This window comes from Scyliorhinus torazame, chromosome 13, assembly GCF_047496885.1.
Source record: "Scyliorhinus torazame isolate Kashiwa2021f chromosome 13, sScyTor2.1, whole genome shotgun sequence".
NCBI classification, from domain to species: domain Eukaryota; kingdom Metazoa; phylum Chordata; class Chondrichthyes; order Carcharhiniformes; family Scyliorhinidae; genus Scyliorhinus; species Scyliorhinus torazame.
Genome location: NC_092719.1, coordinates 25,896,394 through 25,910,598, shown reverse-complemented (window position 1 = coordinate 25,910,598; position 14,205 = coordinate 25,896,394). Strand labels below are relative to the sequence as shown.

General features: G+C 48.1%; 1 protein-coding gene across 2 annotated transcripts in view; it reads left to right on the top strand.

The window, feature by feature from the left end:
• Window positions 1-13,974, top strand: part of LOC140387904 (interferon regulatory factor 6-like) — an 88,966-nt gene extending 74,992 nt beyond the window's left edge. For both annotated transcript variants that reach the window (XM_072471199.1, XM_072471198.1), the window contains exons 8-9: window positions 11,854-11,972; window positions 13,112-13,974. In XM_072471199.1, coding sequence (XP_072327300.1) covers window positions 11,854-11,972; window positions 13,112-13,309 — 317 coding nt within the window. In that variant the 3' untranslated portion in view covers window positions 13,310-13,974. The remainder of the gene's footprint in view (window positions 1-11,853; window positions 11,973-13,111) is intronic.
• Window positions 13,975-14,205: the final 231 nt, after the last annotated feature.

Genomic DNA, 14,205 nt, shown 5'->3' with positions numbered 1-14,205 from the left:
TTGTGAGTAAAACACAAAGAAAACTGTTTATTTACAACAAGAGAAGAGATAAACATGTAATGGTGATAACAGAGCGGCCTGCTAAACTAATTACTCCTCTTCACCGTCCCACCCTCTACCCGCACAAACACAGGACAGACACACAGTGGGAAGGGAAAGGATCAAAATAATGGGGTTTAAAAAGACATAAGATGAAAATCTTTGCTGCTGAGGTTGTAGTCTTTGTGGTCGGCTATCTCCTTGGGACGTGGAGTGTTGAAACCACCAGCTTATTTGGATCTTCTGGCTGTAACCTTCAGGCAGGATTCCCAGGCTGTACGTTCCCCTCTAGGGTGACACTTTAACTTGTGTTGACCTAAGCCTCACCAAGGAAGATGCACTTCAGGTCCATTCAGTTTCTTATCTGTTGTCAACTTCGAAGACTGACCAACAGCTTGTCTAAGTTAAATAGAATACCAAAGCAGCAGCTTTCACACACCTTCGAGCAATCTGGTAACCCTACAGGGAGAAGAATCCAGAAAGTACCCCCCCCCCCCCCAACTCTGTCTTCAAGCTTTAAATACTCACTAGCTGGCTAGAGAGAAAACACTGGCTGCTCTGTTTACCTGGAGTGAGCCCCAGCCGAGATGTCAGAGAGAAAGAGAGTTCTACCCTTTCTGGGAGGGACATTTGATAGAGTTCTGCTCGGCTCCTGAGCTCATGTCAAACTGAAACCCAAACAGACAGAATCACACAAGGAGCTTTCCGAAACAATCCTCATCAATCTGCCGAGTCCTGGGAAATGAAAGTAGCCGATTGGCTGCCAGCCAAGTCCATCACAATGTGACATCACTGGACCATATTAAGTAGCACCACTCAACAGGAGTGTCCAAAAAATAAAGGAGTTACACCGAAAGCAAGGTTTTAACATGGGAATCCTTACAACGCCATGCAGAGATTTGAACACCAGGGTGAGAATTTTAAAACTGAGTTGTTCCCTCAGTACTGCCTATGGAGTCCTTGTCTGGATTTGTGTTCAAATTTCTGAGGAGAACTTGAATGCATGACCTGATTCAGGGCAGGAAAGCAGGTCTTAAGTGTGAGAGCTACAGCATGGTGGGCCTACACCTTCAATATAGTACAAGGGTAATTTTCCCAGGTAACCTTACAATCTCACACTGCAGCAGCAAGCAAATAAGATGCTCCAATCAAGGATCTCTAGGTGGCAACAAATTTCATGTTTATAAATGGAAGAGAAAATTGGTTACAGAAAACCTTACCTTCCACTATTGGCAGGTCCAAGGGACCCCTCATTCCCAGGGAGCAGCTGTAATTATCGACTCACTCCCAGGGATCCCCTGCAATTATCGACTCATTCCCAGGGATCTCCTGCAATTATCGACTCATTCCCAGGGATCTCCTGCATATATCGACTTATTCCCAGGGATCTCCTGCAAATATCGACTCACTCCTAGATATCCCTGGAAATATCGACTCACTCCCGGAGATCCTGTCATTGTGCTAAAGCAACACATATCAAACTCATAGAATATTTATGTGACTGTGACAAAGATGAACTATTCCTCTTCCTCCTTTACGGTGGGGCGGGCAATAACAAAGAAATAACTGATGCATGTAGAAATGGTACAGCAGTTATTATGGGGGATTTTAATCTACATGTCGATTGGTTTAACCAGGGCGGTCAAGGCAGCCTTGAGGAGGAGTTTATAGAATGAATCCGCGATAGTTTCCAAGAACAGTATGCAATGGAACCTACGAGGGAACAAGCAACCTTAGATCTGGTCCTGTGTAATGAGACAGGATTGATTAATGATCTCATAGTTAGGGATCCTCTCGGAAGGCGTGATCACAATATGGTGGAATTTAAAATATAGATGGGGGGGTGAGAAGGTAAAATCAAACACTTGTGTTTTGTGCTTAAACAAAGGAGATTACAATGGGATGAGAGAAGAGCTGGCTAAGGTAGACTGGGAGCAAAAACAGATAGTAAAAGTTTCTACAAATATATAAATCAATAAAGAGTGGCTAAGGTAAATATTGGTCCTTTAGAGGATGAGAAGGGAGATTTCATAATGGGAGATGATGAAATGGCTGAGGAATTGAACGGGTTTTTTGGGTCGGTCTTCACAGTGGAAGACACAAATAACATGCCAGTGACTGATGGAAATAAGGCTATGACAGGTGAGGACCTTGAGACGATTGTTATCACGAAGGAGGTAGTGATGGGCAAGCTAATGCGGCTAAAGGTAGACAAGTCTCCTGGCCCTGATGGAATGCATCCCAGGGTACTAAAAGAGATGGCGAGGGAAATTGCAAATGCACTCGTAATAATTTACCAAATTTACTAGACTCTGGGGTGGTCCCGGTGGATTGGAAAATAGCAAACGTGACACCACTGTTTAAAAAAGGAGGTAGGCAGAAAGCAGGTAATTATAGGCCAGTGAGCTTAACCTCGGTTATAGGGAAGATGCTGGAATCTATCATCAAGGAACAAATAGCGAGGCATCTGGATGGAAATTGTCCCACACGCAGCCTGGGTTCATAAAGGGCAGGTCGTGCATAACTAATTTAGTGGAATTTTTTGAGGACATTACCAGTGCAGTGGATAACGGGGAGCCAATGGATGTGGTATATCTGGATTTCCAGAAAGCTTTTGACAAGGTGCCACACAAAAGATTGCTGCATTAGTTGAGGATACATGGTGTTAAGAGTAAAGTAGCAGCATGGATAGAGGATTGGTTAATTAATAGAAAGCAAAGACTGGGGATTAATGGGTGTTTCTCTGGTTGGCAGTCAGTAGTTAGTGGTGTCCCTCAGGGATCAGTGTTGGGCCCACAATTGTTCAAAATTTACATAGACGATTTGGAGTTGGGGACCAAGTGCAATGCGTCCAAGTTTGCAGACGACACCAAGATGAGTGGTAAAGCAAAAAGTGCAGAGGATACTGGAAGTCTGCAGAGGGATTTGGATAGGCTAAGTGAATGGGCTACGGTCTGGCAGATGGAATACAATGTTGATAAATATGAGGTTATCCATTTTGGTAGGAATAACAGCAAAAGGTATTATCTAAATGATAAAATATTAAAACCTGCTGCTGTGCAGAGAGACCTGGGTGTGCTAGTGCATGAGTTACAAAAAGTTGGTTTACAGGTGCAACAGGTGATTAAGAATGCGAATGGAATTTTGTCCTTCATTGCTAGAGGGATGGAGTTTAAGACTAGGGAGGTTATGCTGCAACTGTATAAGGTGTTAGTGAGGCCACACCTGGAGTATTATGTTAAGTTTTGGTCTCCTTACCTGAGACAGGATGTACTGGCGATGGAGGGTGTGCAAAGGAGATTCACTAGGTTAATCCCAGAGTTGAGGGGATTGGATTACGAGGAGAGGTTGATTAGACTGGGACTATACTCGTTGGAATTTAGAAGGATGCGGGGGGATCTTATAGAAACATAAAATTATGAAGGGAATAGATAGGATAGATGCGGGGAGGTTGTTTCCACTGGCGGGTGAAAGCAGAACTAGGGGGCATAGCCTCAAAATAAGGGGAAGTAGATTTAGGGCTGAGCTCAGGAGGAACTTCTTCACCCAAAGGATTGTGAATCTATGGAATTCCTGTCCAGTGAAGCAGTTGAGGCTCATTCATTGAATGTTTTCAAGATAAAGATAGATAGTTTTTTTAAGAATAAAGGGTTATGGTGTTCGGGTGGGAAAATGGAGCTGAGTCCACAAAAGATCAGCCATGATCTCATTGAATGGCGGAGCAGGCTCGAGGGGCCAGGTGGCCTACTCCTGCTCCTAATTCTTATGTTCTCATGTTCTTATGCTCCTCTCAAGCTGGCTGCAGCCATTAATCTGGTTGATCATCCCATCCTCCTCCAAACCCCCCTCTGTTCTTTCCAAGTGCCGGTGCAGACTCGATGGGCCAAAAGGCCTTCTTCTGCACTATGAATATTAGGAAAACTAAAAGCATTGAGCCCATTGCCTTTGGTTCCTGCTGCAAACTTGGATCCCTAGCCATAAACTCTCTCTGGCGACTGACTGTCGGAGACTGAACTCATTCATTTGCGTATTTGATCCCTGTGCTTCCAACCACATCCTCTGTAATGTCACCCGCACCTCACCCCTGCCTCAGCTCATCTGCTGTTGAAGCCCCATCCAAGTCTTTGTTACTTCCAGATTGACTTTTCCTACACAATTCTAGCCAGCCTCCCATAAGCTTGAAGTCATCCAATGCCCGGCTGCCTGTGTTCTACCTGGCAACAGGTCTTGTTAATCCATCACCCTTGTCCTTGTTGACCTACACTGACTACCAATTAAACATCAGCTGGTGATTAATGGTGTACCTCAGGGGTCGGTGCTGGGACCACAACCTTTCACAATATACATTAATGATCTGGAAGAAGGAACTGAAGGCACTGTTGCTAAGTTTGCAGATGATACAAAAAATCTGTAGAGGGGCAGGTAGTATTGAGGAAGCAAGTTGGCTGCAGAGGGACTTGGACAGACTAGGAGTGTGGGCAAAGAAGTGGCAGATGGAATACAATGTGGAAAAGTGTGAGGTTATGCACTTTGGATGGAGAAATGGAGGCATAGACTATTTTCTAAGTGGGAAGATGCTTAGGAAATCAGAGTCACAAAGGGACTTGGGAGTCCTTGTTCACGATTCTCTTCAGGTTAACGTGCAGGTTCATTCGACAGTTAGGCAGGCAAATGCAATGTTAGCATTCATGTCAAGAGGGCTGGAATACAAGAGCAGGGAGGTACTTCTGAGGCTGCATAAGGCTCTGGTCAGACCCGATTTGGAGTATTGTGAGCAGTTTTGGGCCCTGTATCTAAGGAAGGATGTGCTGGCCTTGGAAAGGGTCCAGAGGAGGTACACAAGAATGATCCCTGGAATGAAGAGCTTGTCGTATGAACTCTGGGTCTGTACTCGTTGGGAGTTTAGAAGGAATGGGGGGGGGGGGATCTTATTGAAACTTACAGGATACTTTGTGGCCTGGATAGAGTGAACATGGATCGGATGTTTCCACTTGCAGGAAAAACTAGAAGCAGAGGACACAATCTCAGACTAAAGGGACGATCCTTTAAAACAGAGATGAGGAGGAATTTCTTCAGCCAGATGGTGGTGAATCTGTGGAACTCTTTGCCGCTGAAGGCTGTGGAGGCAAAATCCATGAGTGTCTTTAAGATAGAGATAGATAGGTTCTTGATTAATAAGTGAATCGGGGGTTTTGGAGAGAAGGCAGGAGAATGGGGATGAGAAAATATCAGCCATGATTGAATGGCGGAGCAGACTCGATGGGCCGAGTGGCCTAATTCTGCTCCTATGTCTTATGGTCTTAACACTTTCATCATCGTTTTCAAATTCCGACATGACCTTGCCCCTCCAGTTCCACAAAGCTCCAAGTCCTCTAATTCTGGTAATTCATCACCCCCGCATCTCCCCCCCCTCCCCCCGTTTTAGTTGCTGTACCATTTCCAACTGTATCTTCAGCTTTCTAGGTCCTAGCTCTAGGGGTTCCCTCCCTAAACCTGTCTGCCTCTCTTTCCTCCTGTAAGGCAATCCTTTAAACATATCTCTTTGAGAAAACCTTTGGCATCTGCTCTAATATTGTCTCACTTGGCTCAGTAACAGATTTTGCTTTCCAACAGTCCTTCGAGGTGCGTTGGGACATTTTCCCATGTTTTTTTTAAATTTAGAGTACCCAATTATTTTGTTGACAATTTAGTGTGACCTAACCTGCACATCTTTGGATTGTGGGGGTGAGACCCACGCAGACACGGGGAGAATGTGCAAACTCCATGCAGACAGTGACCCGGGGCCAGGTTCGAACTCGGATCCTCAGCACGTGAGGCAGCAGTGCTAACCACTGCCCGCATTTTACCATTTTTTTTTTTATTTTTTAATATTTTTTGAAAATTTTTGGTCAACCAACACAGTACATTGTGCATCCTTTACACAACATTATAACAATACAGATAATAATGACCTTTTTTATTTAAACAAGAACAAAAGAAAACAACAACAAATAAATAAATATTAAATAACAAAAATAAAAACTAGCCCTAATTGGCAACTGCCTTGTCTCAGGCCACCCCCCCCCCCCCCAAAGTCCTGGGCTGCTGCTGCTGCCTTCTTTTTTCCCCCATCTATCTTTCCGCAAGATATTCGACGAACGGTTGCCACCGCCTGGTAAACCCTTGAGCCGACCCCCTTAGGACAAACTTAATCCGCTCTAACTTTATGAACCCCGCCATATCATTTATCCAGGTCTCCACCCCCGGGGGCTTGGCTTCTTTCCACATTAGCAATATCCTGCGCCGGGCTACTAGGGACGCAAAGGCCAAAACATCGGCCTCTCTCGCCTCCTGCACTCCCGGCTCTTGTGCAACCCCAAATATAGCCCACCCCCAGCTTGGTTCGACCCGGACTCCTACTACTTTCGAAAGCACCTTTGTCACCCCCATCCAAAACCCCTGTAGTGCCGGGCATGACCAAAACATATGGGTATGATTCGCTGGGCTTCTCGAGCACCTCGCACACCTATCCTCCACCCCAAAAAATTTACTGAGCCGTGTTCCAGTCATATGTGCCCTGTGTAATACCTTAAACTGAATCAGGCTTAGCCTGGCGCACGAGGACGACGAGTTTACACTGTTTAGGGCATCTGCCCACAGCCCCTCCTCGATCTCCTCCCCTAGCTCTTCTTCCCATTTCCCTTTTAGTTCGTCCACCATAGTCTCCCCTTCATCCCTCATTTCCCTATATATATCCGACACCTTACCGTCCCCCACCCATTTCTTCGAGATGACTCTGTCCTGCACCTCTTGTGTCGGGAGCTGCGGGAATTCCCTCACCTGTTGCCTCGCAAAAGCCCTCAATTGCATGTACCTGAATGCATTCCCTTGGGGCAACCCATATTTCTCAGTCAGCGCTCCCAGACTCGCGAACTTCCCATCCACAAATAGATCTTTCAATTGCGTTATACCTGCTCTTTGCCACATTCCATATCCCCCATCCATTCCCCCCGGGGCAAACCTATGGTTGTTTCTTATCGGGGACCCCCCCAATGTTCCGGTCTTTCCCCTATGTCGTCTCCACTGTCCCCAAATCTTCAGTGTAGCTACCACCACCGGACTCGTGGTATAGTTCCTTGGTGAGAACGGCAATGGGGCTGTCACCATAGCCTGCAGGCTGGTCCCCCTACAGGACGCCCTCTCTAATCTCTTCCACGCCGCTCCTTCCTCCTCTCCCATCCACTTACTCACCATTGAAATATTAGCGGCCCAATAATACTCACTTAGGCTCAGTAGTGCCAGCCCCCCCCTATCCCTACTACGCTGTAAGAATCCCTTCCTCACTCTCTGAGTCTTCCCGGCCCAAACAAAACCCATGATACTCTTTTCTATCCTTTTGAAAAAAGCTTTCGTGATCACCACCGGGAGGCACTGAAACACAAAGAGGAATCTCGGGAGGACCACCATCTTAACCGCCTGCACCCTCCCTGCCATTGACAATGCTACCATATCCCATCTCTTGAAATCTTCCTCCATCTGTTCCACCAACTGCGTCAAATTTAGCCTGTGCAATGTGCCCCAATTCTTAGCTATCTGGATCCCCAGGTAACGAAAGTCTCTTGTTACCTTCCTCAACGGTAGGTCTTCTATTTCTCTACTCTGCTCCCCTGGATGCACCACAAACAGCTCACTCTTCCCCATGTTCAATTTATACCCTGAAAAATCCCCAAACTCCCCAAGTATCCGCATTATTTCTGGCATCCCCTCCGCTGGATCCGCCACATATAGTAGCAGATCATCCGCATATAAAGATACCCGGTGTTCTTCTCCTCCCCTAAGTATTCCCCTCCATCTCTTGGAACCTCTCAGCGCTATCGCCAGGGGCTCAATCGCCAGTGCAAACAGTAATGGGGACAGAGGACATCCCTGCCTTGTCCCTCTATGGAGCCGAAAATATGCCGATCCCCGTCCATTCGTGACCACACTCGCCACTGGGGCCCTATACAACAGCTGCACCCATCTAACATACCCCTCTCCAAACCCAAATCTCCTCAACACCTCCCACAAATAATCCCATTCCACTCTATCAAATGCTTTCTCGGCATCCATCGCCACTACTATCTCCGTTTCACCCTCTGGTGGGGCCATCATCATTACCCCTAACAGCCTCCGTATATTCGTGTTCAGCTGTCTCCCCTTCACAAACCCAGTTTGGTCCTCATGAACCACCCCCGGGACACATTCCTCTATTCTCATTGCCATTACCTTGGCCAGGACCTTGGCATCCACATTGAGGAGGGAAATTGGTCTGTAGGACCCGCATTGTAGCGGATCCTTTTCCTTCTTTAAGAGAAGCGATATCGTTGCTTCTGACATAGTCGGGGGCAGTTGTCCCCTTTCCTTTGCCTCGTTAAAGGTCCTCGTCAGTAGCGGGGCGAGCAAGTCCAAATATTTTCTGTAAAATTCAACTGGGAATCCGTCCGGTCCCGGGGCCTTTCCCGTCTGCATGTTCCTAATTCCTTTCACCACTTCTTCTACCGTGATCTGTGCTCCCAGTCCCACCCTTTCCTGCTCTTCCACCTTGGGAATTTCCAGCCGATCCAAAAAATCCATCATTCTCTCCCTCCCATCCGGGGGTTGAGCTTCATACAATTTTTTATAAAATGTCTTGAACACTTCGTTCACTCTCTCCGCTCCCCGCTCCGTCTCTCCTTCCTCGTCCCTCACCCCCCCTATTTCCCTCGCTGCTCCCCTTTTCCTCAATCGGTGTGCCAGCAATCTGCTCGCCTTCTCTCCATATTCATACTGTACACCCTGCGCCTTCCTCCATTGTGCCTCTGCAGTGCCTGTAGTCAGCAAGTCAAATTCCACATGCAGCCTTTGCCTTTCCCTGTACAGTCCCTCCTCCGGTGCTTCCGCATATTGTCTATCCACCCTCAAAAGTTCTTGCAGCAACCGCTCCCGTTCCTTACTCTCCTGCTTCCCTTTATGTGTCCTTATTGATATCAGCTCCCCCCTAACCACCGCCTTCAACGCCTCCCAGACCACTCCCACCTGAACCTCCCCATTGTCATTGAGTTCCAAGTACTTTTCAATGCATCCCCTCACCCTTAGGCACACCCCCTCATCCGCCATTAGTCCCATGTCCATTCTCCAGGGTGGGCGCCCTCTTGTTTCCTCCCCTATCTCCAAGTCTACCCAGTGTGGGGCATGATCCGAAATGGCTATAGCCGTATATTCCGTTCCCCTCACCCTCGGGATCAATGCCCTACCCAACACAAAAAAGTCTATGCGTGAATAGACTTTATGGACATAGGAGAAAAACGAGAACTCCTTACTCCTAGGTCTACTGAATCTCCACGGGTCCACCCCTCCCATCTGCTCCATAAAATCCTTAAGCACCTTGGCTGCTGCCGGCCTCCTACCAGTCCTGGACTTCGACCTATCCAGCCTTGGTTCCAACACCGTGTTAAAGCCTCCCCCCATTATCAGCTTTCCGGTCTCTAGGTCTGGGATGCGTCCTAGCATTCGCCTCATAAAGTTGGCATCGTCCCAGTTCGGGGCATACACGTTTACCAAAACCACCATCTCTCCCTGTAATTTGCCACTCACCATCACGTATCTGCCCCCGTTATCCGCCACTATAGTCTTCGCCTCGAACATTACCCGCTTCCCCACTAATATAGCCACCCCCCTGTTTTTCGCATCCAGCCCCGAATGGAACACCTGCCCCACCCATCCTTTGCGCAACCTAACCTGGTCTATCAGTTTCAGGTGCGTTTCCTGTAGCATAACCACATCTGCTTTAAGTTTCTTAAGGTGTGCGAGTACTCGTGCCCTCTTTATCGGCCCGTTAAGCCCCCTCATGTTCCACGTGATCAGCCGAGTTGGGGGGCTTCCCACCCCCCCCTTGCCGGTTCGCCATCATCTTTTTCCAGCTTCTCACCCAGTTCCCACGCAGCTGTATCTCTCCCAGACGGTGCCCCCCCGCCCATCCTTTCCCGTACCCACTCCCCCCTTTCCCCAGCAGCAGCAACCCAGTAATTCCCCCCTCCCCCCCCCCCCCTGCTAGACCCCCCGCTAGCGTAATTACTCCCCCCATGTTGCTCCCAGAAGTCAGCAAACTCTGGCTGACCTCGGCTTCCCCCCGTGATCACGGCTCACACCGTGCGACGCCCCCTCCTTCCTGCTTCTCTATTCCCGCCATAATTATCATAGCGCGGGAACCAAGCCCGCGCCTCTCCCTCGGCCCCGCCTCCCATGGCCAACGCCCCATCTCCTCTCCCTCCCCACCTCCCCCCATCACCACCTGTGGGAGAAAGAAAAGTTACCATACCGCAGGATTAAAACATAAAACCCCTCTTCGCCCCCCCCCCATTCGCCCCACCACTTTGTCCAAACGTTCATTTTCATAATCCAATCATTCCAATTTTTCTTCTACAATAAAAGTCCACGCTTCATCCGCCGTTTCAAAGTAGTGGTGCCTCCCTTGATATGTGACCCACAGTCTTGCCGGTTGCAGCATTCCAAATTTTATCTTCTTTTTGTGAAGTACCGCTTTGGCCCGATTAAAGCTCGCCCTCCTTCTCGCCACCTCCGCACTCCAATCTTGATAAACGCGGATCACCGCGTTCTCCCATTTACTACACCGAGTTTTCTTCGCCCATCTAAGGACCATTTCTCTATCCTTAAAACGGAGGAATCTCACCACTATGGCTCTGGGAGTTTCTCCTGCTCTCGATCCTCGCACCATAACTCGGTATGCTCCCTCCACCTCCAACGGACCCGTCGGGGCCTCCGCTCCCATTAACGAGTGCAGCATCGTGCTCACATATGCCCCGACGTCCGCCCCCTCCACACCTTCAGGAAGGCCAAGAATCCTCAAGTTGTTCCTCCTTGCGTTGTTTTCCAGTGCCTCCAACCTCTCCACAGATCGTTTCTGGTGTGCCTCCTGTATCTCCGACTTCACCACCAGGCCCTGTATATCGTTCTCATTCTCTGCTGCTTTCGCCTTCACGACCCGAAGCTCCTGCTCCTGGGTCTTTTGTTCCTCTTTCAGCCCTTCAATCGCCTGTAATATCGGGACCAACAACTCTTTCTTCATTTCCTTTTTTATCTCCTCCACGCAGCGTTTCAAGAACTCTTGTTGTTCAGGGCCCCATATGAAACTGCCACCTTCCGACGCCATCTTGGTTTCTGCTTGCCTTCCTTGCCGTTGTTCCAAAGGATCCGCTGCAATCCGGCCACTTTCCTCTCCTTTTTCCATCCGTGTCCAGGGGGAACACCCTTCTGGTTTACCGCACGGTGTTTTTAGCTGTTAAAATTGCCGTTGGGGCTCCTATCAAGAGCCCAAAAGTCCGTTCCACCGGGAGCTGCCGAAACGTGCGACTCAGCTGGTCATCGCCGCACCCGGAAGTCCGCATTTTACCATGTTAACGGTATCTTTTCTTCCCTCATCTTTTTCTTGCCCAGCAAATATTGACACATTCCTGGGATCTCGTGCAAATGACAAATGATGGTAAGCTTGTTCAAAGAGGCAGGATTTACAATGTGCCATAAGGAGGGAAGAGAGTTTAGGGAGAGGACTCCAGTGCTTAAGGCTCAGGCAACTGAAGGCACGGCCACCAATGTTGGAACAATTAAAACTGGGTATGCGCAAGGGGATCAAATCGGAGGAGCACCAAGACCTCTGGAAACTGTAGGGTAGAGCAGGTTATAGAGATGAGGAGGGGCAGACCACAATGGAATTTGAAAGCCAAGATGAGAATTCTAAAGCGAAGAAACGCCTTTTTAAAACTGTTTTTCTCCTTTCAATGTTATTTCTTCCTGACGCAGAATTGATAATGTACCAGAAAGGACAGACTAGTGTTGCCCCGCTCTACGAGATCCAGCTCTGCTTTGGTGAAGAATGGCCAGATGGTAAACCCAAGGAAAAGAAGTTGATCATGGTGCAGGTAACAGGGCTAGACAGGGTGTGGAAGGATGGGTGGTCAGTACCTCTGAGCTGGGGGTCCCATGGATCCTATTGCAGTTTTCTGAAATCTCTACATTCGTACAAAGAATGGCACCTTGGGTGGGGTATCGGGAGGCTGTTGTCATATTAGAATGGACACCTCCTTGAGGAGGACCCCATTCTTGTGGACAACCATGAGGAATCCTACTGTGTGAACACCCTCCCTAGGGAGGATTATGAGATCTGGACTCTCTGTCCATGAGGGATCCTGTAATTGGATGCTCTTCCCATGAGAGGGTCCACTGTTTAATGAAACACTCAAGAAAAGATCTTGGGCTGGATTTTCCAAAGCCCTGCGCCAAAATTCGTTTGGCACGGGGGCAGAGAATCAACTTTCCCGGCGGAATTGGGCCTAGCGCTGCTCCGGCGATTCTCCAGGCCCCGAATATCCGCGAATTACGCTGCGCAGCTGGGGGGCCATTGCCAGAGGTCCTCCAAGCGATCCTCTGCTCCCGACCGGCCGGGTTCCACGACGTGGAACTAATATGGTCTGGCTGGTCAGGACTCTCGTGGCGGCTGCGGGGCAGTCCGATGCAGGGGCGCACGGCCGATGGGGGGGACCTATATTAGAGCTGCCTCTGCTGTCTGGGTCCACCACCTCCGCTGTCCGAGTCCGCCATGGCGCTCGGCACGGCTGCTGGAGGCCGCCGGGGTGCACAAGCGTGGCCGGGGTTCGCATACGTAGCCCCGGACCCAGAAGCGCGGGGGCCCGTATCTGCAGCCAAAGCTGCATGAACTCCCCGGGTCCCTGCTAGCCCCCTGCAGGTAAGTGAATCGACTTTTATTTTTCTCAGGAAACTGGGGAGTGCAACACCAGCGTTTTTATGCCTGCGTGGGGACATAGCCCCATTTTGGTAGAATCCAGTCCCCTGATTCTAAAACTCTTTACTTTTTATAAAGGTGTGAAGGTGAATTGGTGTGTTAGTGAATTGGACACTTTAGGGTATCCCAATGGTTAGATTCCTACAGCAAAGGAGGTCCTGATGCAGAATCTATTTTTTGGTTGTGAACTCCGTCTCAAATGTGCAATGTGGTATTTTGACATTCAATTTTTTTTTCCTTGCCCTTGGGGTGGTTCAGGTGATTCCGGTTGTGGCTCGCATGATGTTCGAGATGTTTTCGGGGGAGTTGTCATTCGACAGTACAAGTATCCGTCTGCAGATTTCAAACCCGGACCTTAAGGATAATGTGGTGTTTCAGTTTAAAGAACTCCATCGGTTACTTCAGTCCCAACAGGGCCAGGGACAATGGCCGATGCAGCCCGCCAACCTACAGTGAGGTTACAAAGTGCACAGTAAGAGGAAATAAACTTCCCAGAACGCTGCATGTTTCTCAGTCGTGGCCTCTAAATCTGCTACTGACGTCCTTTGAGGAGGAGACTAAGTTCAAGCCCAGGCAGACAGCAAGGCAAACCCTTGAGCTTTATGCTCTCGATGCAGAACTTGGAGAAGTGTTCAAGATGAATGAGCTCCTCTTATTCTCTCAGCATGGATTTGTGCATTTGCCTTTTTATTATTACCTCTTTTAAGAATTAAGAGCTGCTTCATCCTGCTTCTATCAGATTGCAATGCCATGGACAGCATAACAACTTCTCAGAGACAACTTTTTCTTCATCCTAACTTTAATAAAAAAACAGTGGTTTTAAGGCCACAATTGTGTATCTAGAGATGACCAATTCCTTTTTAATTCGAGATCAGATCTCACTGTGTACATCTTGCAGTCTTTTAAACTTTGAGGATGATGAGGAAAATAGACTTCACATCACAAGATGCTGACTGTATCCTCTAGAGGGGATTTCCTGTATCGCATTCATTGTGTAATCAACGGTGGTTCCTCCTGTTACGATCATTGCTTTGGTTTGGATTTGATCCATAGTACCAACCCCCTACTCTCCACATTTTGTTTGCAATGCTTCTGCAATATAAATCATTTGTTTTTTTTAAGTGATTTTGTACTCTTCTTATTGGATTAGTCTGTTGATAAACTTAGAACTTCAGGATTATTTATGTCTTCTGTTATGATCCTGACCCAGACCCCCAAATGTTTGGTACAATCCAATTTGAAACCGGTAACTTCTCTTTAGTCAAAGATGGAGATCTAAGACACTTGCTAAGAGAATATAGCCATGGGATTCCACAGGTGTTGAACAAACAAAATAAACTTTACAATACAAA